We start from the raw sequence: 25,322 nt of genomic DNA, 5'->3' as shown, positions 1-25,322 counted from the left end.
CGCTAAGCCACACTTGGTGGACAAGGAGCAGGCTGGACAAACTCTGTGCTCGGCGAGATCCGCCGGCGGCAAGGTCCTCCATTGGCCAAAACGGTCCCGCTAAGGTACAAATACAGTTTTTTATTTTCTATATTTAAATACAGTGTTAATGTTCCAACCGTGCATAATATTAAAGACACTTTTTAGAAATAAAACATGCGTCTCTTTTTTGATGAGCACTTGGGCCGACGACGCTACTGTATTTTAATGTTGGTCATGATGTGCTCCTTAGAACTAACTTTCTTTGGAATTGCGGTAAAATGTTTGAAAACCACTGGCCTCCAGGCTTTTAAATACAAAGCGGTCATAGCCAGTTATTTAGGAGAACACCGTCATTGCACACTGCATTTGGGGGTGAGGGGGAAAACTTAGCTTAATTTGTGGTTCAAAGGTCTGAGCAACGTGATTGGGCCATCCAAGTGTCATTTTTAATACTATAATTCAATGCCGCTTAAATCGGCGGTCCAGCCGCCATAACGATGACGCCTCATCAAAACATGGCGGCTCGCTATCAGAGATGACCCAGAAGCCAGAGCAACGTTGTTAAGATTTTAAAGTGCTGTTTTATGAAAGTTAAACAACTAATTCCATAAATTGTTAGTTAGTTAATAGAGCTTATGTGTGAATGATGCTATCTTTTATGCTGAAAAGTAAAAAAAAAAAACCTACATTTCTAGATTTAGTAAACAGGTGTGATCGTCAACGATGAAATATGCTACATGTATCAAGAACAGTGATTTCCAACCTTTATTGAGCCAGGGCACAGATTTTACAATTGAAAAATCTCACAGCGCACCAACAAACAAAAATGTCACAAAAAGTGGATACATTAATTACTGTATGTACTTCCTGCCATCTAATAGAAGAGCATTTATCTGATCTGTCTGTCACTATGCCTCACTGGCATAAATAGATGTAAAAAGATACATTGTTTCTTGTAAATAAATCATTTTTTGAGCAATTACGTAAAATTCTATAATTTCCTACGGCACACCTGAAGAGCGCTCACGGCACACTAATGTGCCCCGCGGGGCACACTGGTTGGGAATCACTGATCTAGAATAACAATTTAAGTCGAGTATATTCGCTTCCGATTCATTAAATGTTTGAATGGAAAAAAGCAATGGGTGCGGGATGGTAAAACTGCAGGGGACATACACGACCCTCAGAAAATGTGGATGGAAACACAAACCACATGTGACACAGCAGGAACTTTTTGCTACCAGAGTTCCTGGGCTGGTTGGTGGAAAAGTCCCTTGAGTAAATAGAGTAAAAAGTAATGCTAATGTTATGCTGCTAATGTTATGTTCCCAACCTAATGCCTTAGCCATCTAAGCTAATGAGACTAGAGTATTTGCTCCAGGTTGCAACGTTTGTGCTATGGCGGGTAGTGGTTGTCATTATAAATAAAGAGCTAAAAATAATGCTCATCTTTTGCTACAATTATGTGGCATTAGCAACTTTAGCCAGCTAAGATAATGACACTATCTTATGTGCGCCTCGTTATGATGTATGTGCAGATCTATAGCTTTTTGCGTTTGTTATTTTTATAGTAAATAGAGAGCTAAAAATATTGCTAATATTTTGCTACCAATTTGCGGCATTAGCAACTTCAGCCAGCTAAGACAGTGAGACTAGCTTACGTGTTCCTCGTTGCCAGGGTTTGTTGTTTTTTTTTCCTTTTAATGTTTGTCATCGTAAATAGAGAGGTAAAAATAATGCTAATGTTATGCTACTAATCTAAGGCATTAGTAAATTTAGCCAGCTAAGCTAACAAGGCTAGTTTACGTACTCCTGGTGGTGATGTTTGTCAATTGCTTTTTTCAATTTTTAAAGTGCCATAATGAATTTTGAGCTAATAATAATGTTAACGTTATACTGCTAATCTGTGGCATGAGGACCTTTAGCCAGTTAAGCTATTTCAGCTATCTAATGTGGTCCTGGTGGCCACGTTTATATCCGCCTTTTGCTTTTTGTTTTTTAATTACTGTAATAGCAAATAGAGAGCTAAAAATAATGCTAATATTATGCTTTGAACCTGATGTCTTGACCAGCTCAGGTAACCAGGCTAACTAGATGCTCCTGGTGGTGACGTGTTGTTGCTTTTATGTGACTGTCAGCGCAACTAGAAAAGTAAAAAAATAATGCTCATGTTTTACATGCAGAAACGCTTTACAAAGACATCGTCTGTCTCCGTCATCCGTTACGCAACGTTGGCTTAACATGGAATTTTTACCTCAAAGAAGGTCTCCCCTTTCAACTCGTTAGCATCTCTCTCTCCGCCACCGAGCCTCTTCAGCGGATTCTTCTTCAGTAGCTACAACACATAAAAACACATCTGTCGTGTCTCAACATCACGTAAAGATTGGACGCTCGTTAATTATGTTGACTTTTACTTTCTGGATTATTGCCACGGCATCAGGCGGAAGCGATGGGGGGTATGTCACGTCATCGTTGACGATGCTGTCAAACACTTCCTCTTCGTCCTCACCCAGGAACGGCGACTGGCAGAGAGATACCACGACAAAATAAATGAGCTAAAATAGCCTTGTTAGCTTAGTTTAAGGCTATGCTCACTAGCACCACCGACAGTCATGAGCTAGGACAGTGTAACATTAGCACTTCCTAGGTGACTTCAGAGCAATCTGATTGTTCACTTTGTAAGTGAGATGATTCTGCTGGCCATGCCGTGTTATTTTGTCAGTGATATCAGCTTCTTGTAATAGCTAACTAACAGTAATGATGGGTAATGTGTCAACTGTTATAACAATGTAATAGCAATGAGTAATGGAATAATACAATAACAATGTACAAAATGACAATTTAGAGATAACATCAATACCAGTTTGATTGGTCGCTTTAGTATGTGCTTTAATTTTTCTGGCGATGTCGTGACATAATTATTTTGCCCATAATCCTGCCTTTGATCTTAATTGTATGAAACCAAGCGTACTGCCAATATAATAATAATAATGTAGGGATGACTTTAACGCAATCTGATTGGTCACTTTAATGATTTTTGGGCAATTCCGTGACATCCGTTTCTGCTCATGATATCACCTTTTAATAACAAAGGGTAATAGCATTATAACAACGTATTGTGTAATAACTAAATAATACATTTAATAGTTTAATAAATGCATAATAACTGTATAATAACAATATAACAATACAATACAAGATAATCTGATTGGTTGCTTAGTAGGTACTATTTCTGCACATAATCTGACCATCTTGTAAAAATAAAGCATAATGTATACCATAACCGCATAATAAACATAATAAAATTGTAATAACAGTAAAATAGTGCATAATAATTCTATATTCATTACATGTAATAACTATGTAATATTCTAATAATGGCACAATAACTGTGTATTAACAGCATAACAACAAAGTAATAGATTCAATGAAATTTCTCAGAGAGTCTGGGACCCCAAAACAGACCTCGCCCACCAGCATCTCGTAGATGAGCACACCCATCCCCCACCAGTCCACAGCCCGCGTGTAGTCGTCGTCCGTCAGAACCTCCGGCGCCAGGAACTCAGGTGTTCCGCAGAAGGTTGACGTGCGATCTCCGTGACCAATCCCTGACAAACAGAAACATAACAACAACAAAAAAACAGAAAGGAGTCTGAGGATGAAGTAGAAGCTCCTCCCACCTTCTTTACAAAGTCCAAAGTCGGTCATTTTGATAAAGCCGTCGGCGTCCATCAGCAGGTTGTCCAGCTTGAGGTCTCTGAGTGCAGACGACCAACACAGTCAGTCAAGTGGCGCTTAAGAGTGGTCGCCACTGACTTACCGATAGATGATCTCGTTGACATGCAGGAACTCCAACGCCAGCAGCACGCAGGCCGAGTAGAACCTGTATGACGACAGAGGGTGAAAGGACAAGCAAATGAGACAGGTTCTGAGCAACTAAATTAAAGATAAAATAATTGTCAACTGAAGTAAAGATAAAAACTGAAGTGAAATCAGTGGCATGCAAAGGTCTGATGATGCACAGGGCCAACTTCTTCATTGGATGCCCACCCTAACACATTCGCAGTTCAGCAAAGTTCACCTATTAGCAAATTTTGGGGGGAAATCTGTGAAAATCTCACATATTGGCTGATTTGTGCTCAGGCCAAAGCCATGTCTAAAAATATATATATTATAGATTCACTTCTACTAACTATTAAGACATAACCTGCTGCCAGGTAATATCTAAAATATGTTTTGTTGTAGAGAAGGTGGCTATCATCTCAGGGTAAAATTTAATTTAAAGACAATGTACTTGCGGGCAACAATGAAAAAGCTTTTGTGTAACTGTATGTGGGGCGAAAACCTTTAACAGACTGAATGTGGACCTTCAACAATGTCCAAACGTGACACACGAGTTAAAAAAAAAAAAAAAAAGATCTCATGTTATGAAAGTAGTAACAGTATATGAAAATTCAGAAATATTGTTGATATATTTATAATGGGATTAAAGGTAAAAAGTAAAACAGTTCCGACTCCTTTTCAAATACGTTTATGTGCAAGCGGGTAATTGATTACCAACTAATTGGGTTGGCTACTGACTGTTTTGTCTTCTCTTTCGTCATTTCATTTGTGCTTGTTTTTTGTTCGTTTATTTTATCTTTTTTCACAAGTGTTATTTTTTTAATACGTTTTGCAAGAAAAAAAAGTAATTTAAAAAAAATAGTTATTTGCTGCCATGCCATCTTGTGACATTTACAGGTAATTCGAAACCGTTCTGGTTTTACTAAAAAAAAAAGTATGCTTTTCGCAGCTATACTGACGACTATTATGAGAAAGGAAGACGTTTTGAATATGTAAACCCAGATGAAACATGAAATAAACATGATATTCAATTTAAATATGAGTCAGCCCAGTTTATCAGGTTCTTTTCCCCAAATTATACCACCTCCTGTCACAAAACACTTAAATGACTTCACTTTTTACCTCCGCTATGAGAAATTATTTTTCAGTGTTTATTACAGCGAGGTTGGTCAGTCGCTCTTGTGACATGGAAGACCTGAGATGTGTTTTTATCAATTTCTGTTTTGAAAATGATCTTTCACAACTTGCGTCAACCTTGCACTACAGCTACTTTACTGCCTGTTTAATTTAGATGGTATTTTTTTGGGCACATTTTGTAGTTTAGTTTCTAGTTACCGTTGTAGTTTCCTTAAAGCTATAAACATGAATGTTGTGTGAGTATACTGTGACTGCAATTTGATATAACGGTAGTAACAATGGACAAAGATAAATGATTCAACCTTTTTTCAGGACAGAAAGGTCACATAGTGTGTGCCGGTGAGCCTCCCAAAACGTATTTATCACGACTGAAATTTTGACCTCACTATCTCTCGGAGTCGTCACCGTATCGTGGTGGAGGGGTTTGTGTGTCCCAATGATCCTAGGAGCTAAGTTGTCTGGGGCTTTATGCCCCTGGCAGGATCACTCATGTCAAACAGGTCCTGGGTGAGGGACAAGACAAAGCACAGCTCAAAGACCCTCTATGAAGAAAAACAACATTGAATCTCATTTTCCCTTGCACGGATGTGGGTCACCGGGGCCCCCTTCTGGAGCCAGGCACGATGGTGAGCGCTAGGTGGCCAGGACTGCACCGATGGGGCCTGGCCGAGCAAAGCCTGAAAAGGCAACGTGGGTCCCCTTTCCCAAGGGCTCACCACCTGTGAGAGGGGCCAAGGGGGTCAGTTGCTATGTGAGCTGGGCGGCGTCCGAAGGTGAGGACCTTGGCGGTCCGATCCCTGGCTACAGGAGCTGGCTCTAGGGATGTGGAATGTCACCTCTCTGGCAGGGAAATACCTCGAACTGGTGTGTGAGATCGAGAAATTCCAACTGGACATAGTCGGCTTCACCTCAACACAGAGCTTCGGCTCTGGTACCAGTCTTCTCGAGAGGGGTTGGACTCTCTTCCACTCTGGATTTCCCCACAGTGAGAGCCGCCGAGCAGGTGTGGGCGATTGCACCATGGCTCGATGCCTGTATGTTGGGTTCACCCCAGTAGACAAGAGAGTAGCCTCCCTCCGCCTTTGAGTGGGGGGACGGGTCCTGAATATTTTTTGTGCCGATGCACCAAAAGAGTATCTCAAAGTACTCACCTTTTTTGGAGTCCTTGGAGGGGGTGCTGGAGAGCGCTCTTGCTGGGGCCTTCCTCGTTCTGCTGGGAGACTTCAATGCTCACGAAGGCAATGACAGTAAGACCTGGAAGGGCGTGATTGGAAAGAACGCCAACTATAGGGGGATCATACTCCTCAGCCTCCCTGGTGAGGTCTATTCAGGGGTTCTGAAGAGGAGTGTCCGTCAGGAAGTTTAATCTCCGATTCAGAAGGAGCAAATGTGTTTTTTTGTCCCGGCTCTGGAACAGTGGACCAGCTCTACACCCTCAGCAGGGTCCTCGAGGGTGCATGGGAATTCGCCCAACCAGTCTACATATGCTTTGTGGACTTAGAGAAGGTGTTCGACCGTGTCCCATGGCGGGTCCTGCGGGGGGTGCTCCGGGAGTATGGGGTCCCGGACCCTCTGAAATGGACTGTTCGGACACTGTACGACCGGTATCAGAGTTTGGTCCACGTTGCCGGCAATAAGTGGAATACAATTCTAGTGAGAGTTGGACTCCACCGAGGCTTCCCTTTGTCACCTATTCTGTTCCTTACCTTTATGGATAGAATTTCGAGGTGCAACCCAGGCGTTAAGGGGATGCGCTTTGGCAACGATAGTATTACGTCGCTGCTTTTTGCAGATGATGTGGTTCTCATGGCTGCATCAAGCCGCGATCTTCAGTTCTCACTGGAGCGGTTCGCAGCTGAGTGTGAAGCGGCTGGGATGAAAATCAGCACCTCCAAATCCAAGTGGAAGAGTTCAAGTATCCCGGGGTCTTTGTTCACAAGTGAGTGAAGAATGGAGCGTCTGCGTCTGCACTGATGTGGACTCTGTATCGGTCTGCCGTGGTGAAGAAGGAGCTGAGCCGAAAGGCGAAGCTCGCAATTTACCAGTCTATCTACGTTCCACCCTCACCAATGGTCACGAGCTTTGGGTCATAAGGTTGGGCATCAAGAAGTAAGTCGACAAAAGTAGAGTGAACAAATGTTTGTGAAGTGAAACTACACTAAGGTAAAAAAAATATTAAGTGAAAGTCCGCAAATGCCAAGTAAAAGTGCACAAAAGTCAAAGTAAAGCCAAAAGTCAAAGTACCTGGTCTGCTGTGGCGTGAAGGCTCGGTTGTGTATGTGTATCATGAGGTCTCCTCCGGGTAGAAAGTCCATGAGGAAGCAGACGTGCTCTCTGGTCTGGAAGCAGGCGTGCAGCTGGACCAGGAAAGGATGACGCCGTGTCCTGATCAGCTCCAGTATCCTCTTCTCGCTCATCAGGCTACACACGCACACAGAGCAACAACACGCGTGTGTTATACTGTACATGTAAAGTACGGTCCCTTCACCCACCTGTCCACCTCGTCACGTGTGACCACGTCGCTCTTCTTCAAGGCCTTGACGGCGTACAGGCGGCCCGTGGGCTTCATTTCGGCCAGCAGCACCTGAACGCAACACAGTTACATTAACAAAGGGCAGCTACAACAGTACATCACTTACAACAACAACTTAAAAAGACAGGTTACAACACTAACTGATCCTGCTTAATGATTTTATACAGTATTCCTATATCTAATTTGTATCCTGTTAGCTTGCAATATATATTTAATCTTTCGTTTTAAACATAGTCCACTTATGTGCATTGTTTGTTTGTGGAGCAGTACAGTATGTACTGCTGCAGCCCATAATGTGAAGTTCCCCATTGTGGGATAAATAAAGGCATATCTGAACAGTTACAACAACAACAGTTATAACAACAGTTACAACTAAAATTGTTACGAAAACAGTTACAATAACACACTTACAATTACAAAGGTTACAACTACAACAGTTACCACAAGGACAATTATAACTACAACAGTTACGACAACAACCGTTTACAACAATTGTTACAACAACAACCGTTAAAGCAACAGTTATGAGAACATTTACAACGGCAACAGTTACTACAACATACACAACATCAGTTACAGCAACACTGTGACAAAAACACAGTTACAATAACTGTTATAACAAAAACCGTCACAACAGTCATTTTACAACAATGACCATTTTAACGGCCATGTGTTCCATGAAAGGCGTTATATAAATCCAAGCTATTATTATTATTATTATTATTATTATTATTATAACAACCATTATGACAACAAAAGTTACAACAACACACTATCTACAACCTGGCACATTTTTGAACACACACACACACATCAGGATAGTGGTACTTAGTTGTTGTACAAACAATACACTTGCATGCAATACACCTCTCTCTCTACACACCTACACACACACACGTACACTGAGATTGAGAGAGTGTTACCTACCTTGCCAAAATGACCTCTACCAAGCACAGGACATATAGCGCAGATCTGACATGTGCCACCTGAAACATAATAAGCAGAAGAGAGTGAGAAAATGTGTTACCCTGTTTGTTGTGTTTTTCCCATGTTCTTAATGTTTGTGTGTTCACGTGTGCTATATGTCGACTTATGTGTGTGTTCATCTTAAGTTTGTTCTTATGTGTAAGTTCTTACGTTTCTACCTGTGCACGTTTGTGGTTATGTGTAATGTGTGTTCTTTTGCATGTCGTGTACGTGTGTTTGTGTTATTGTGTGTTCTAATTTTTTTTAAAGTTGTGGGTTGCAACTGTGTACTTGACAGGAGAAGCTGAGTGGTCTTGACTTTCTTTTCTCCTGGTGAAGGACAACTGCAGACACAAAAATATTTAAATTGAACCATTGGACTGTCTGTCAATTAATCAATTAAAAATAACCATGTTCATAGTAAATTAAGGTATAACCGTGAACCCCCGTATATTCGCGTTCCAGCATATGCAAATTTGTAATTACAAACTAAAACTATTGATTTGCTGCCTTCTTGTGGCATTGTGGTGCCAAGGAACTATGTTAAGGTGAGTTGAAGAGATTCATTAGTAGTGCTTTACGAACATGTTGTGGCACGTATAGACAATTATAAACCTTTCGGGGGTGGGGTGCCGTCCATCACTCGCAGATATTTTCTTATCCATGATATAGAAGGATCATAGAAATATGTTTGCTGATGAATATGTACGCTTTAAAGGTCCCATAGAGTGTCTCTCTAACATGGACTTAGTATAAAAGTGTCCATTTCTTTTCATAAAACACCTTGGTTTTGTCATATGAGTGTCCAGAAAAGGCCCCTCCGACAGCTATTTCTGTTTGACCCAGTTTTGTATCCACTTTGTCCATATTTGTCCATGTTATATTATAAGACCGCCCCATTTCCTCTGATTGGTTGCCTCTGTGTAGAAGACCCACTTGTGAGAGCACACGAGTTTTTTTATGTTGAGAGCACTGTTTCGGGAGCTGAGAGGTAGGCAGAGATCTTCGCTAGTGACGTAACATCTAGCTAATCTCAAGAAATGAGTTCACAACAAGCAGCTTGTCACTTCAGCTTTTAAAAAAGGTGCCTCGGACACGGCAACTCTTTGCAATTATTGCTATTGCTAAAATGAATTTATTTTTCTATCATATTTAATTTTCAATTTGAAAAGAGACTCACCGAAATCTGCGTGGTCACTGGTGGTTCAGACTCAGAAGTCTGATATGTATGGTGGTTCTTGTCGAGTTAAACATTTATGTAGTCTTGTTTTGGTTGTGCACTGGGGTGAAATACATTTAAAAGGGTTGTAAAATCTAGGTGTTTAATCATATTAATTATCCAACATCAAAATTGTGGCGACTGAAAATGCTGAGGCGGCACGGTGGACGACTGATTAGGCCACAGTAGCTGCCTGCCGGCCGGTGAGCATAGAAGTTGATGTCAAGCCCTGCTAACATACAGTATAATGTGAACTATCATAGATGGACTAACGGGAGTTAGTATAGATATTACAGTAATAATAATTGTAATATGAATATTACTGTACTGAAACAGCATGTAACAGACATTGTTTCCGTAAAAAAATCCAACTGAAAAAAAAAAACGTTTTTTCCCTGTAAAACTTACAACAAAAGACAAAACTTTATTCTTGTACTATTACAACTTTTGCCCATTTTAAAGCAGAAAAAAACAAGACTTTATGCTCGGTATATGAAGACTTTTTTTGTGAAAAAAATACTTTCTAATCCAGCAAATAAACAACTCTATTCTTCTAACATTGGACTTTTCTTTTTTTTAATACAACTTTTTTCATCAGGAAAATAAGGCATTTCTTTGAAGTGTACGACTTTAACACTAATATGTAGCACATTATTCTGTCCACCAAAAGTCAGCTAGTTTAATGCTAACATACAATCTCAAATGCCATTAACTGGCTAACAGTAATCAGCATATATGTTGTGGTAATTCTAAATCTTAAAACTTACTGTAACTCACATGGAGCAACAACACATACAAACAGAGCATACAACATTCTCTTTGCTCTGAAGGAATAACGTCTATTATTGGAGATTAGTTGGGGACCTCTGCCTCTTCTTACACTGCATCTCTTCCAGAAGAGCTCAGTGCTCCCGGGCGTACTGTGGCACAATGTGGTACGACACTGAAGGCATGCAACTCTAAATTCAGACTGTATATTGGAAAAGTCCATAAAAAACAATCGCTTAAAAATCGATGATATAGCGGTGCTCGAATAAAGAACCGCAATATAGCGAGGGAACGCTGTGTATTTTCATAAACCCCCCCCACATACACACATTGACTTGTTGCTCACCATCTGCTGTTGCTGAATCGTTCCCGGGGTTTTATCATTAAATGTGGCGTCGCCGTCATCCTGCGTCACCTCCTGGTGCCCAGGAGGACTTCTGCTTGTCGGTGCCCCACTGCACGTGCGGAAAGAAAGGCATCACACACACTCACTTTGACTCCATGTGTGACATCATCAGACGTAGTTGAGAGGAGGTTATGGCGACCTTAGCGGCGACGGAGACCTTGACGGTGGTGGCATGCATGACTTGGGGGCGGGGTTGGAGGCGGAGTCAGCAGTGAAGGTGCCATAACCAGGAAGCACGCTCAGCATCAGGTGAGCCCAGGTGGAAAAGTTCACATTCAGCTGAGCCGCACGAAGGAAGTTCTTACCTTCACACATGCACGCACGCACGCACACAGAAACACACACACACACACAAACATATATAATTCAGTATATATATATGGTATATTTATTTTTATATTTAAAAAGTCCCAAAAAATATACACTTTGAAAAATGTACTTGTTTTCATCTCTCTAGAGGGAGAGAGAGAGAGATTTTCTTATAATAAACTATATATTATATTATCGATTATACATTGTATTTAAACAATTCAAAAACTACATATTTTTAAGAGGTAAAATATACAACTCCATTTCCAATGAAGTTGGGATGTTGTGTTAAACATAAATAAAAGCAGAATACAATGATTTGCAAATCATGTTCAACCTATATTTAATTGAATACACTACAAAGACAAGATATTTACTTGATTGTTTTTAGCAAATAATCATTATCTTAGAATTTTATGGCTGCAACACGTTCCAAAAAAGCTGGAACAGGTGGCAAAAAAGACGGAGAAAGTTGAGGAATGCTCATCAAACACCTGTTTGGAACATCCCGCAGGTGAACCGGCTAATTGGGAACAGGTGGGTGCCATGATTGGGTATAAAAGGAGCTTCCCTGAATTGCTCAGTCATTCACAAGCAAAGATGGGGCGAGGCTCACCTCTTTGTCAACAAGTGCGTGAGAAAATAGGCGAACAGTTAAAGGACGATGTGTACCTCTTTCTTTGGTGAAGATGCACTGCTGGCGTCGTAGTTTGTGCTGTCGCTCAACCACCATGTCCAGGAAGTCAAACTTTAAGCACAAATAATCATAAATGAAAAAATCTTAATCATAAGCAACTTTCATGCACATTTGTGGCTTTAAAATATAAAAAATACATGAATACTGTACGTGTTAAAATAGCAGTAACATTTTAACTGTTTATGGCTTTCGTAATATATTTTGTATTATATACATTAAATATCCCAAATAAACTAGTAAAAGTGAACTAAATTAAAGGTAAATATATGTGGGGTCGCTCACATTTTAAAAATTGATTAAAATGTTAGAAATTGTAATGTGTGTACAGTACCCGGCTTAGCAAAGTAAAACTACATTAGGAGTCAACCAAAACTAAAATGAAATAAAATTTGTTTAATAAAAGACATTTAAAAAAAAAACTTTCAACCTTAATGTCTTGCCATGTCACTCTAATCTGGCCAGGGCCTTAAGAATCATTACTGCTACCTCATATAACTTCAACTATACGGTGGTTCCTTGACATACACGTTTTATTTGTCCTGTTACCGTACTCATATCTCAAAACATTTCCCTCATAGGAATGAATTGAAATGCCCTTAATCTGTTCCAGCCCCCCATAAAATACCAACAAATATTTTGGTAGCACTTTTTTTTTGTCAGAAAAATAGCATGGTATTGTACTTTATAAAAACATATAGTAACAACATAATTGAAGAGAAGGTAAAGAATTAAAGCGTTAGTGCATCATGATTTCACGCATTTATTCTATAGCTCTTTCCGGTGTGTGCGCCTTGGCCACCAGCGGGCAGTATAATACATGCATACATATAAACGCCAAGAAGATAGTCGTAACTGCTTAGTAAGTGTCACTAAAATCTGTTGTTACACATTTGTGATCCAATATCCAACGCTTGAAGGGTTATAACACTGCAACAACGATGCTAGTTTTGTTACCTAGTTTATGGTGATTTACATTCTGTGTTAGCATTAAGCTAGCGAGCTTTCCTAATACAATGTGAATTGCTTAAACGTGTGATTCTCTTTGCTTCATGTTTAGTTTTATAGTTAATTTCAACTGGTAGTGACAATTAACAGATTGAAGTAAGCACTTCACCAAACTTTTAGCCCTTAACCCAGGACAAAAAGTTTTTTTTTTATTTATCAAATGTTTCTGTATTTTAAAATTGTTTATAATCAATGTTTCCTACCATGTGACAGGTTGCATACATTTCTGTATTTCGTCTTTGTCTACTCTAAAAACACATTTTTATAGAAGGAACATATTTTGACAAACTAACTTTATGGCCTAGCTGTCAGCCAATAAATAACACCATCAACAAGCATCACAAAACACATAACCAAACATTTGTAAACACACAGGAAATATCTAAAACAGAATAGAATAGAAAAGAACTTCACTGTCACTGTCACAGGAACAATGATTATCAGTTAGGTTAAAAACTATGTATTGTTGCTTCAGTCTCATGTCGGTTTAGTTCAAAGTCCTCTGAAAGGAACTTTAGAATTGGATTTTGTGCCCGTTGGCATTTTGCCAGTGGCCTTGTCATTCTGGAGTGTCATGTGCTGTTGTAAAAGACGGTTGCCTTGCGTCCCTGTGGAGGAAAAGGTGTCTGGTTATTTATTTTGCTGGCCTCGTGTGTCTTTAGTAAATGTCGGATGAGGATATTGACGGGGAATCCCAGCTAACGGCATCATGCTGAAGAAATACTGCATTACATGAGCGATGAGGCCACATTTTAACTATTTGGAAAGCGAATGTCACGGTATACTTAGAAGCGACATTATTAGTGATGCTACATTAGCTACGTAGCTTTTAAATGTGTCTTAGGTGTCTAATACTTCTTTCTAATCGTTCATAAAATGCAATAGATTGTAGTCTTTTGCTGTGAATGTGACTAGCGATATGCAAACTCGTCATAACAAGCCGTTTAACCAACAATTCAAAACAGGGCTTATATTTACATTGATAAAAACATGACTGTTATTAGTATTAATACCAATAATTCCGCTCACTTACATTTATGTACTTCCTTGTCCGTTCCGCCGTCTTGTAAGCAAGCTATTAGCCTGTCAGCGGGGGCGGAGTCCCATACCGCCCGCTTTCAGGTGAGCTCCCCGACCACGCTTGGCTGCAAGGGCGATACACCCCTTCGTCTTACCCCTTCGTTCTCGTGCACGCGTAAAACCAAGGGCTAAGACGAAGGGGTAGAATTGCGATTGGCCCTATGGCCCATTTTTGATTCAGGGACGATTGACCCCTGAATCAAAAATGAAAAGTTCCTGGAACTGAACCTGAGAAATGCAGCTGGAACCTCCAACAGTTCCCAGTTCCGGGGGTACTTTACCTGAGCATGGAGGAGGCCTCTGGGCTCCAGAGGCCACACATGTGAGGAGACATGGCCGTTGTCTTGGTCTTCCTGGTTTTGGTTCTGCTGGTCCAGGAGCTGGTCCAGGCGCAGGAACCCGAGTGCACACATGTTGCTGGCGTCCCGCCAAAACACGTCAACCTCCAACTCACGACACTGCCGGGGCGTTCAAACGTTAAATAAATAACAATTCATTTATATTCAGGCAGCACAGTGGACGTCTGGTTAGCACGTCTGCCTCACAGTTCTGATTTCAAATCCGGCCTCGCCTGTGGGGACTTTGTATGTTCTCCCCGTACCTGTGTGGGTTTGCTCGGGGCGCTCCGGTTTCCTCCCACATCCTAAAAACATGCGTGGTAAGTTGACTGAAGACTCTAAATTGTTTAAATTATTCTCCCTGAAAATAGTGCTGGTTATCTAAACAAAATAAGACATTTTTCTCGAAATATAATTTGTCCCTAAAAAAATTAAGCTTATCTAAAAAAAACATTTGAAAAAAAACTTTATATTATAATATTACATGCCCCCCTCGACCATCCCCAAAAAACTATTCATCAAAAAAAATTACTATTCTGGTTTTCCTAAAAATAGACTTTATTCTTGTAATATTTAGCTAAGTATCTGAAATGAACTGGCTGTCATTTTTTTATTTAAAAACAAGTAGCAGATGGCACAGTAGTGAATGGTTGACAGATCTGCCTCACAGTTCTGAGGACTCGGGTTCAAATCTGGCCTCGCCTGTGTGGAGTTTGTATGTTCTCCCCGTGCCTGTGTGGGTTTCCTCACACATCCCAAAAACATGCATGGTAGGTTAATTGAAGACTCTAAATTGCCCGTAGGTGTGAATATAAGTGCAAATGGTTGTTTGTTTATACGTGCCCTGCGATTGGCTGGCGAACAGTTCAGGGTGTACCCCGCCTCTTGCCCAAAGTTAGCTGGGAGTTAGCTCCAGGACGCCCACGGGCCGTACTCAGTTACTCACTAGGGTCTAGTGAGGATAAGCGGAACGGAAGATGGATGAATGAATGAATGAATATATATTCATAAATACAGGTTTTTGTGGTATAAAACAAAAAATTAAACCTCAACTTTTTCCACCATTAATGTTTGGAATTAACCAATCACATTCAAACACGTTAAATGAGAGTCAGCACATAACTGCCACTATTTAAAGTGCCTCTGATGGACTCCAAATAAAGTTAAACTGTTCTACTAGGCTTTTCCTAAGCTTTTTTTTATTATTATTTATTTTTACTTTGCAGTACTGTTATTTCTTAGCTACAGTTACTTAGTTACATTTACCTACTTAGCTCCAAACTGGGGATGTGTCTGTTCAGAATTTATCCAATGACATTCAAAACTTATATTAAATGGGAGTCAACACAAATCTGCAAAAAACGAAAGTGCCTCTGGTTAACCCCAAATGAAGTTCAGATTCATCCATCCATCCGTTTTCTGTACCGCTTATCCTCACAAGGGTCGCGGGCGTGCTGGAGCCCATCCCAGCTATCTTCGGGCGAGAGGCGGTGTACACCCTGGACTGGTCGCTAGCCAATCGCAGAAAGTTCAGATGTTCTAGTAATTTTTTTGTTTTTTGCTCACTTTTACTTTGCTTTAGTTAATTAGTTAATCAGTTATACATTTACAGTTACTTAGTCACAGTTAAACTTTCTTCTTAACAGTTACAGTTTCATAGTGTAGTTAGAGTTACAGTTACTTAGTTACAGTTACCTTCTTAGTTACAAACTCGGGATTTGTCTGTGTTCAGAATTAACCAATCACATTCAAACTCATGTTAAATGGGAGTCAGCACACACCTGCAAACATTTAAAGTGCTTTTGATTCACCCCAAAGTTCAGCTGTTCCAGTATAGTAGGGGGGTGACGACTTTTTATATCCACTATCAATACAGTAAACGTATGCATAGATAGGTATTAAGCCTAATGTAATAGGTTATGAAACATTTTGAGACAATATCTGTGTAACAGCGCCACCTGCCTGTCATAATAGGGACTGCTGCTGGTACAGTTTTATTAGTACAGCACTTATCACATAGCATTAGTAAGAATTGCTCCTTGTTCCATCCATCCATTTTCTGTACCACTTATCCTCACGCGGGAGCCTATCCCAGCTATCTTCAGGCTTCACCCTGAACTGGTCGCCAGCCAATTGCAGGGCACATATAAACAAACAACTGTTTGCACTCACATTCATACCTACGGGCAATTTAGGGTCTTCAATTAACCTACCGTGCATGTATTGGGGATGTGGGAGGAAACCGGCAGTGCCCGGAGAAAACCCACGCAGCCACGGGGAGAACATGCAAACTCCACACAGGCGAGGATTTGAACCCAGGACCTGTGAGGCAGATCTGCCAACCATTTTTCTACTCTGCCACCTGCTACTTGTTTTTAATTTTAAAAATGACACCTAGTTAATTTCAGATACATACCAAGATATAACAAGAATAAAGTATTTTGTACATGAAAAAGTTGTTATTATTTTTTAGGAAAAACAGAGTAGTCTTATTTTTTTAGATGAATAGTTTTATTTTTTTAGGGGGGACATGTAATATAATATAATGCTTTTAGTTTTTTAGATAAACTTATTTTTTTAGGGAGAAATTATATTGCGAGAAAACGTCTTATTTTGTTAAGATAAGCAGTATTTTCAGGGAAAATAATGTTGAAGAATAAATAGCAAGAATGAAGTAATAAAAAAAAAAAAAGTTGTATTCTTTAGGGGAACAAGTTGGATGATTTGAACCATAAAGTTTTTGTTTTTGTTTTTTTTAGATATAAAGCTTTTTTTAAAAAGAAACAAATTTTTGAAGTTAAAAAGCCAGATTTGTTTTTAGATTAAAAGTTTTTGTTTTGTTTTTTAGAAAAAGTCATAATATTAAAAGAATAAAATCTTATTTTATTTGGCTAAAGAGTAGTATTTTTAAGGGGAAAAAATAGAATTAATTAATACTTAGAATTCATTCTTCCTTAAGATAGTTGTTTTTTATTTTTTAGAAAGAAAGTTGTATTATTGCAAGAATAAATTCTTATTATCTTCAGATATAAAGTCGTATTATTACTAGACCAAACTTCAAAATGTAACGCAAAAGAAATCTCATTTCCTTTTATTGTTTTTCCTTTCACCACAGGCCCTAATACTACTTCATGCATGCTAAGATGCCTTCATTTCAGATACTTACCTTGGCATCAGACATAGAATAGATATTTGCAGCATGTATGTGTGACATATATTTGGAAAAGTTTAGTAAATTTTTTTAAGCCTAGTTTTAATTTTTTTACAAAATCTAAACAGACTGCCAAGACTGAACTGACGTGGACTCACTCGCTCCAGCGTGAGGAAGAAGGGTTGATCCCAGTTCAGCCTGCCTGCTGCTGCCCAGCGCGTCCTCCCCACCACTCTCCCATCCAGCCTCAAGGTGGCGCTCGTCTCTGCAAGAAGAACGTCCTATTTTTATCTATATGATATATATATATATAATTGTTGCATGCTGTTTGTATGTGTTGCTGCTTCATTTTAGTTAAAGTAGCAGTTACCTTGAAGGCTAAGAATGACCGTAACATCTCTGCTAATCTTTGTTAGCCCATCTATGGTGTTTCACATTGTATGTTAGCATTAAGCTAACGGGCTTTTGTTAGATGAAATATTATACCCTGTTGTAATCTAACAATTTTTTTATTAAGTTTTATTTTTGTTGATTAAACATGCATTGTGAAAAAAAAGTATTTTTATATTTTTCAGGACAAATGTCATTATACTACAAGAGTAAAGTCTTTTGTTTTTGTAAGTTAAAAAGTTGTATTTATTTTAGTTTTTTTTAAAGGCATGTAACAAGAACACATTCTTTTTGTTGTTGTTGTTGTTGTTAAAGAGTAATTTTTTTTGTGAGGAAAAATATTTGTGATATAAATTCTTATTTTCTCCAGATACAAAGTCAAAATATTATGTGGCTCGTATTTCAACATTTTTTTTTTTTCTTTTCATTGCGGCCCTAAAACACAGTCATACATTCTAGGAAATACATATTTAACTATCTAATATTTATGAGTCGTCTCACCAGATGTTAGGTCAACAATGGGTGAAAACAAATCTTCACATCCAAGCAATCTGACCTCCATCTTCCCTGGAAAAACAAACGAAAAATTGAAAATTAGGACCAAATTTAATCAGATTTGATAACAGGATATTGACATATTTCAAAGTAAAAGCTTTGATCATCGTCATAAACGCAGAGATGCTAATACCCGCTGTGCTCATAATGGGATGCCAGAAATGAGGATTTGTCTCCTTGTTACATCATCATCAGCTGGTGTCTGATTGGTCAAACAAACAGATTACACAAGTACACTAAGTTTACTCATATATACATACACCAGCATCTTCGCTTCACAGCGGATATACTGGAGAAACTGTAAAATCCATCCATTCATCCATCCATCCATTTTCTTTACTACTTATCCTCACTAGGGTCGCGGGCTGCTGGAGCCTATCCCAGCTATATCAACATTAATGCAAACCTTATAAAATATAATCTGTGGGGAAAATTGAAAAACATTTTGCCACAAGAGGAAAAAAAGCACAGAAAGGTCCTCCCAAAATTAATACAAATATATATATATTACTTATTATATTTCCCCCAAATCATATTTATGTATCTTTTAAGTGAATTCAATTGTTTAAAAATGTGTTTTCATTATTTTTTTTCGTAATATTATTCTTTAAATGTCATATTCTTGGTGGCACGGTGGACCGACTGGTTGGAGTGTCTGCCTCACAGTTCTGAGGACTTGGGTTCAATCCCCGGCCCCACCTGTGTGGAGTTTGTATGTTCTCCCCGTGCCTGTGTGGGTATTCTCCGGGCACTCCTGTTTCCTCCCACATCCCAAAAACATGCATTAATTGAAGACTCTAAATTGCCTGTCGGTGTGACTGTGAGTGCGAATGGTTGTTTGTTTAAATCACCCTGCGATTGGCCGTGCGATTGGCTGGCAACCAGTTCAGGGTGTACCCCGCCTCCTGCCCGATGATAGCTGGGATAGGCTCCAGCATGCCCGCAACCCTTGTGAGGAGAAGCGGCTCAGAAAATGGATGGATGGATGTTATATTCTTTATACAAGGCCTTTATAGTTAAAATTCCAAAATTTTATTTGTATTCTTTATTTTATAGTATTTGGAGTCTTATATCATGTTTGTGTTATTCAGATTTTTTGATTATGTTGTTACTGTTTTACATTTTATTTTATATTTTTTATATTTTTTATTGCTATGCTTTTATCATTGTATAATTACATTTTTTTACTTACTATTTTTTCCAATATTTTACTTTTTATATTTTATACTTTTTTTTAAACTTTATTTATATTATTTTCTTATTTCATATGTTTATAGTATCAGTTGTTATTGTTTTACAATAAAAAAAATCTTGTAACATTTAAATATAACGTTTTTATTATTTTGTCATTCCTTTATCATTTGTATTGTTATGTTTTTATTATTATTTCATATTTTTACATTGTTTCATTTATTTGTTGTAAATTTTATCCTTTGAAATCATGTTTTTACTATTTTTCATTTTTGATACTTAAATGTATGTCGATATCCAATTTTAAGTTAGAGAATAATTAGATATAATAATTTCTCACCTGTCAGCGAGGCAGGTCTGCTGGACAGCTGACTGGAGATGGTCGCCGGGCACGGACCCGGATCTGAGTGGGTGTCAGTCCTCTCGGGCGTGGTGGCCCTCCTGCCGTCCCTAAGACATGCCTCCACGGACGCCCGCAGGAGACGCAAACGCTGGGACGAATGGTCGCGCCGTGTCTCAGCCTGACATCAAAAGACACATCATGATGTCCCGGCATGGCCAAAAGTTCTTCGTAGCATCTGAGGACCTGAACCATACCTCCGTGCGAGCCTCATGATCCAGCGAGGAGACGGCGTCCATTTGCGTCAGCACATCCTCGGCCAGTCGCAGGGCATCGTGCTCGCGCTGCGTGTAGTGACGCAGTTTGGCCAGTCGGGCATCTGCCTTAGATGTCCCTGAAGAAGAACGAACCACAAAGACATATTGCACTTGAACACATCGCCACAACAATTTAAGTCCTGTTAGGGATAACAACAGCGTTAAAACATATCACGTTATACACTGGGTCGTCTATATGCTATTATGCCAGTATGCTAACATACTAGTATGCAAACAGAGTAGTATGCTAACAGGCTAGCATGCTAATACAGTAGTATGTTAGCAATATATATATATAGTTTTATATATGACAGTCTAGTCTAGACCAGGGTTGTCGAATTCAGTTTTGTCGCGGTCTACGTTGTAGTTACAGTTTCCCTCAGAAGGATTAACCACATTCATGGTTAATCGGCTCATATTATTACATACACACAACAAATTGTTGGATAAACAATTTTAAAATCAGAAGTTTAAAAAAAAAAGGGATTGGTAACAAAAAATACTTTTAACATTATTTATTACATATGATAATTTGGAATTCTGGTACAGATTTTAGCAAGAATAATGAAAATTGATGCACATGACTTGCTTTGATGGACCACATAAAATGATATGGCGGGCCGGATCTGGCTCCCGGGCCTTGGATTTTACACTTGTGGTCAAGACTTATTCTAGCATAGAATGAATAGCAAAGTATAGGATGGCTTGGTTTGGTACCTCAATTACAGTCAAGTTTCTTACGGGTTTACAACCTCCCTAAACATACAGTATCCCACTAATGAGCCTGTTTTAGCATGCTAACAGCTTGCCTGCACATCATGATGAAGAATCAAAGTAGAGGACGTGAATAAGTTCAGAGAAGGTTAAGTGAAATACGAGCAGAGGAAACCAGCGACTTTACTCATACTGTATTATTATATACACGAACAAGGCAGGAGAAGTCAATAAATACTGTATATACCGGTACATTCCTATGATGAAAATTGGCTTGGCATTGTCTTGCTGAAATAAGCAGGGACGTCCCTGAAAAAGACATTGCTTGGATGGCAGCATATGTTTCTCCCAAACCTGTATGTACCTTTCAGCATTAATGGTGCCTTCACGTATAAAGTTACACTAACACATCCTCATACTATCACAGATGCTTGCTTTTGAACTTTTAGCTAATAACATTCTGGATGGTCCTTTTCCTCTTTGGCCCGGAGGACATGACATCCATTATTTCCAAAAACTATTAGAAATGTGGACTCATCAGACCACAGCACACTTTTTCACTTTGTCTGTCCATCTCAGATGAGCTCAGGCCCAGAGAAGACAGCAGCGTTTCTGGGTGTTGTTGATATATGGCTTGCGCTTTGTATGGTAGACTTTTAACTTAAATTTGCTGTTATGTTTGCATTCCTCCATTTTTTTTTTTTTCAAATTTGTGGTGAGACATATTTTTGTTTGTCCTTATGTTAGCTACCATTCTACCTCCTGGTACTTGTAGAATGGCATACAAATGTTTAGAATAGACAGACGGACTCAATCATTTCCAATCTGGGGAGGAAATTTCCCCCTATATTTGTAGAATGCTGTATTTTTTTTTGTTGTTGTTCATCTGCACGTTAGCTAGCAGGCTAATAAAATTGTCCTTATGCTAGCTAGCATGCTAATTCCTGGTTCGTGGGGTATGGCATACAACTAAGAAAAATACAGTAAATTCTTATATCTGCATTTTTTTTTATCAAGGTTTCCACCAAAATATCACACATACAGTACATCATATTTAAATACGCTACTCACAAAAAGTTTGGGATATTGTGCTTTCAGGTAAAATTTCAGGATGAACCTATAATGCACTATGACCTTTCTTGGTGAACTTAATTTGTCCATCTGGAAACTTTTGAATGTTCAACGGTTCAATGTTTCAGTACTTTTTGAGCTGCTTGTTACAGAACTTGCTGTTCTGTAACAAGGAGCTGACCGGCAAATTTTACAAATCACACATACATTTCCTTGTATGTCTTTCATTTCCTTGTATGTCTACTGTCTCTTTGTATGTCTACTGTCTCTTTCAGTCTCTCTGTTGCAACATTGCTGATGACACAAAGTGACACTCTACACACCGTGGCGACTTCCCTATGAGAACTCTAGTAAGTTCGTCTGTGAACGGTTTTTCATTTTAGGTTCATACTGAAATTTCACACAATATCCCTAAATGTTTTAGGAGTATTGTATGTAAATATCACACTCGAGACGTTTTAAATATTTTGAAGCGGACCTTGGTGCATTGTGATGTTTGCGTCTTGATTGTCTTGGTCGCTTCCGGCCTGCGCCACTTTGATGATGTGCAGCCGGAGAAGCTTCATCTTGGAGCGGCTGTCCTGCAGCATCTGCTGAGCCGTGGACAACATGAGGGCAATCCTGTGGACCAGCCAGGACAGGACATGACCGATCGCAAAAATGTCCTTGTTTAGTTATAGTTTCTATTCATCAGTCACGTCAAGTGTTGCCTTCGGGCACTCTCTGAAATAATAGTTTTCTTCAGTGTTTTTCATTTTTGTAGTTAGTCCTTATCACATCTGTTAATCATTCAATCGATCAATCGATCAGTCTATCTATCTATCTATCTATCTATCCATCTATCCATCAATCCATACAGGTCTAGTGTTGCTTTTAGGGACTATCTGAAATCCTGTTTTTCTCCATGCGACAACTAGAATGTCCTTAAATGGACCACAATCAAAACTTTCCTTACACAATAAATGTCTCATATATATATATATATATATTCTGGTGTTGCCTTTATCAAAAGTCAGTCAGTCAGTCTGCCTTATTTACCTACCTATCTATCTACCTATCTATCTATCTATCTATCTATCTATCGTGTTCAAGGACAGTGTGAAATCATAGCTTCCCTCAGAAAAATAAACTATTCTTTTTTTTTTTGGTTAGATTTTCATCCCTCTATCAAGTCTTGTGTTGCCTTTAGAGACAGTCCCAAATCAGAGTTGTCCTCACAGCATAGTTGTTTGGTTCCATTTTACCCATCTCCCAAGTCCGTTGTTTCCTTCAGGGACAGTCTGACATCTCAACTTTCCTCACCCAATAATGGTTTAATTTCATCTCTCAATCAGGTCTTGTGTCATCTTCAGGGACTATCTGAAATCCTGTTTTTCTCCATGCGACAACTCGAATGCCCTTAAATGGACAACAATGACATGGATGCAAAGTGTAAAAATATGAAGAATGTGAGTGTAGATGCCGTACCTCTTAGTGATGTTATTCCTCCACAAGGACTAAGAATGTGTCATCGCCCACCGAGAGAGCAGTCCTGCCTTCTCCACCTTCACTCTCCTTGAAAGCCTCCTCCTCCTCCTCCTCCTCCTCCTCCTCCATCCCGTCTGCGTCCTCTCATCCCGCCGCATCCGCTTCCTGCTGCATCCGACAACACTGCCAAAGCTAATGTGCTCTCCTTGGGGATGAGGAAGAGGAGGTTGGGGTGGGACTTCTGTAGGGTGCCAGCAACGATCAGTAGCTTTGGGCTCGGCTTGGGCCGCATGTTCACGTGCAGAGAGGCCAGACAAACTCGGGACACGTTATTAGGGACACCCTCTATGGCAGACCAGTACAAATAATACTTTTTAAAAGAATGTAATGATAACTTTGGATTTTGACCAACCTTCAATATACATATAGCGTCATGAAAAAATAAATACCGCCACCCCAAAAAAGTATTTATTAAATGTTTTCATTTTCTGCAAATAAATGCTCAAAATGACAATATTTGTAGTACAAATTACGTGTTTTGAGTCTAAACACTCTGATCTCAAATCGTCTTTCTCCATTGCAACGATTGGAGATGCCATTTATCTGATCAAGTGCAACAAAATACACCAGCATTTTTTTTCAATGTTTTTTATTAAGAAAAAATAGCATTGTACAGTACTGTACTTTGTAAAAAAAAAAATTAAAATTAAAAATCAGACACTAATAACTACAGGTGCAACAATTAATCGACAACTAAGCTAGTATCAAACTGCTATTTTAATAAATAATTAATTGTTTAGGGGCCTTTTTGTAACTTAAAATTGTCTAAAGCCTCTGAATTTCAGCCTCTCAACAGTAAATAGTGTCAGATTTCTGTAGTCCTCCATGAAAGCACGCTGATAATCTTTGTTTTTAATCAAAATAAGACAGTTCCAAACAGTTGATTTTGCTTTGGAAAACAATCATCAATATTTTTGCCCATTTTTTTGCTTTTCTTACAGACCAAACCAGTAACTGAATCACAATCAGTTTTTGTTTGTCTATTTTCTGCACTATGAATTTGAAATAATGCCGTGTTTTTAAATAGAGGGTTTGAAATAGATTTTTTTTATCCGATTCAGTGAATAATTGGGAAAAAAATCAATAGATTATCAAAATAATCATTGGTAATCTGTCTATTGATTATGTTATTAGTAGGGCTGCAACTGTTGCAGCCCTACTAATAACATAATCAATGGAAAGTAAGGAATTAAACAGTTCTGTGCAACATGATAATTCCATGGGATTGTGCTGCTCCTCCTGCTGTGCACGCCTTGGCTGTCAGGGGGCAGTATAATACATACAGCTATCCTGCACGTAGATTTGATGATGAAACAGAAGACTTTCGCTACTAAGCTGCAATATTACTGGTTATTTTTCACAGAAGATAAAGAATATATGTCTGTATTTCTTACATTAATTGAAGACTCAATTACCTGTAGGTGGGAATATGTGTGGTTGTTTGTCTACAGGTATATCTGCCCTGCAATTGGGTGACGAGCAGTTCATGGTGTACCCAGCCTCTTGTCCAAAGTCAGCTTGGATAGGTGCCAGCAGACCCGACAGAGGACAAGCACTACAGAAAATGTGTTGTTACAGAATGTGTTAAAATATAAATTGTTTAAAGGTTTCAAAATTACTGCAACGTCATTGCTAGTTTCGTTAGCCCCCTCTATGGTGTTTTGCATTATGTGTCAGCATTAAGATAGCTGACTTTCATAAAACAAGGTTAATGTGGTTTGGTCAAAATGCACAATATGTAATT

At 39.0% G+C, this 25,322-nt stretch overlaps 2 protein-coding genes across 2 annotated transcripts in view; one reads left to right on the top strand and one right to left on the bottom strand.

Annotated features, from left to right (window-relative positions):
• The window catches only part of LOC133400226 (palmitoyltransferase ZDHHC12-B-like), a 10,340-nt gene extending 9,747 nt beyond the window's left edge, over positions 1 to 593 (top strand). The window contains exon 6 of the transcript XR_009768317.1: positions 8 to 593. The gene's annotated coding sequence lies outside the window, so the exon portion shown is untranslated. The remainder of the gene's footprint in view (positions 1 to 7) is intronic.
• The window catches only part of LOC133400153 (serine/threonine-protein kinase N2-like), a 25,965-nt gene extending 643 nt beyond the window's left edge, over positions 1 to 25,322 (bottom strand). Inside the window, 21 exon segments of the mRNA XM_061672474.1 lie at positions 2,276 to 2,356; positions 2,436 to 2,543; positions 3,487 to 3,629; positions 3,702 to 3,778; positions 3,842 to 3,904; positions 7,246 to 7,422; positions 7,494 to 7,585; positions 8,462 to 8,488; positions 8,490 to 8,520; positions 8,792 to 8,844; positions 10,834 to 10,942; positions 11,033 to 11,198; positions 11,875 to 11,950; positions 14,266 to 14,442; positions 17,632 to 17,738; positions 18,365 to 18,430; positions 19,950 to 20,130; positions 20,207 to 20,343; positions 22,530 to 22,672; positions 23,519 to 23,863; positions 24,994 to 25,322. Coding sequence (XP_061528458.1) covers positions 2,276 to 2,356; positions 2,436 to 2,543; positions 3,487 to 3,629; positions 3,702 to 3,778; positions 3,842 to 3,904; positions 7,246 to 7,422; positions 7,494 to 7,585; positions 8,462 to 8,488; positions 8,490 to 8,520; positions 8,792 to 8,844; positions 10,834 to 10,942; positions 11,033 to 11,198; positions 11,875 to 11,950; positions 14,266 to 14,442; positions 17,632 to 17,738; positions 18,365 to 18,430; positions 19,950 to 20,130; positions 20,207 to 20,343; positions 22,530 to 22,662 — 2,004 coding nt within the window. The 5' untranslated portion in view covers positions 22,663 to 22,672; positions 23,519 to 23,863; positions 24,994 to 25,322.

Source organism: Phycodurus eques, chromosome 3 (assembly GCF_024500275.1).
Source record: "Phycodurus eques isolate BA_2022a chromosome 3, UOR_Pequ_1.1, whole genome shotgun sequence".
Lineage (NCBI taxonomy): Eukaryota > Metazoa > Chordata > Actinopteri > Syngnathiformes > Syngnathidae > Phycodurus > Phycodurus eques.
Note: the sequence above shows the minus strand (reverse complement) of the source record. Positions and strands in the feature narration are given on the sequence as shown.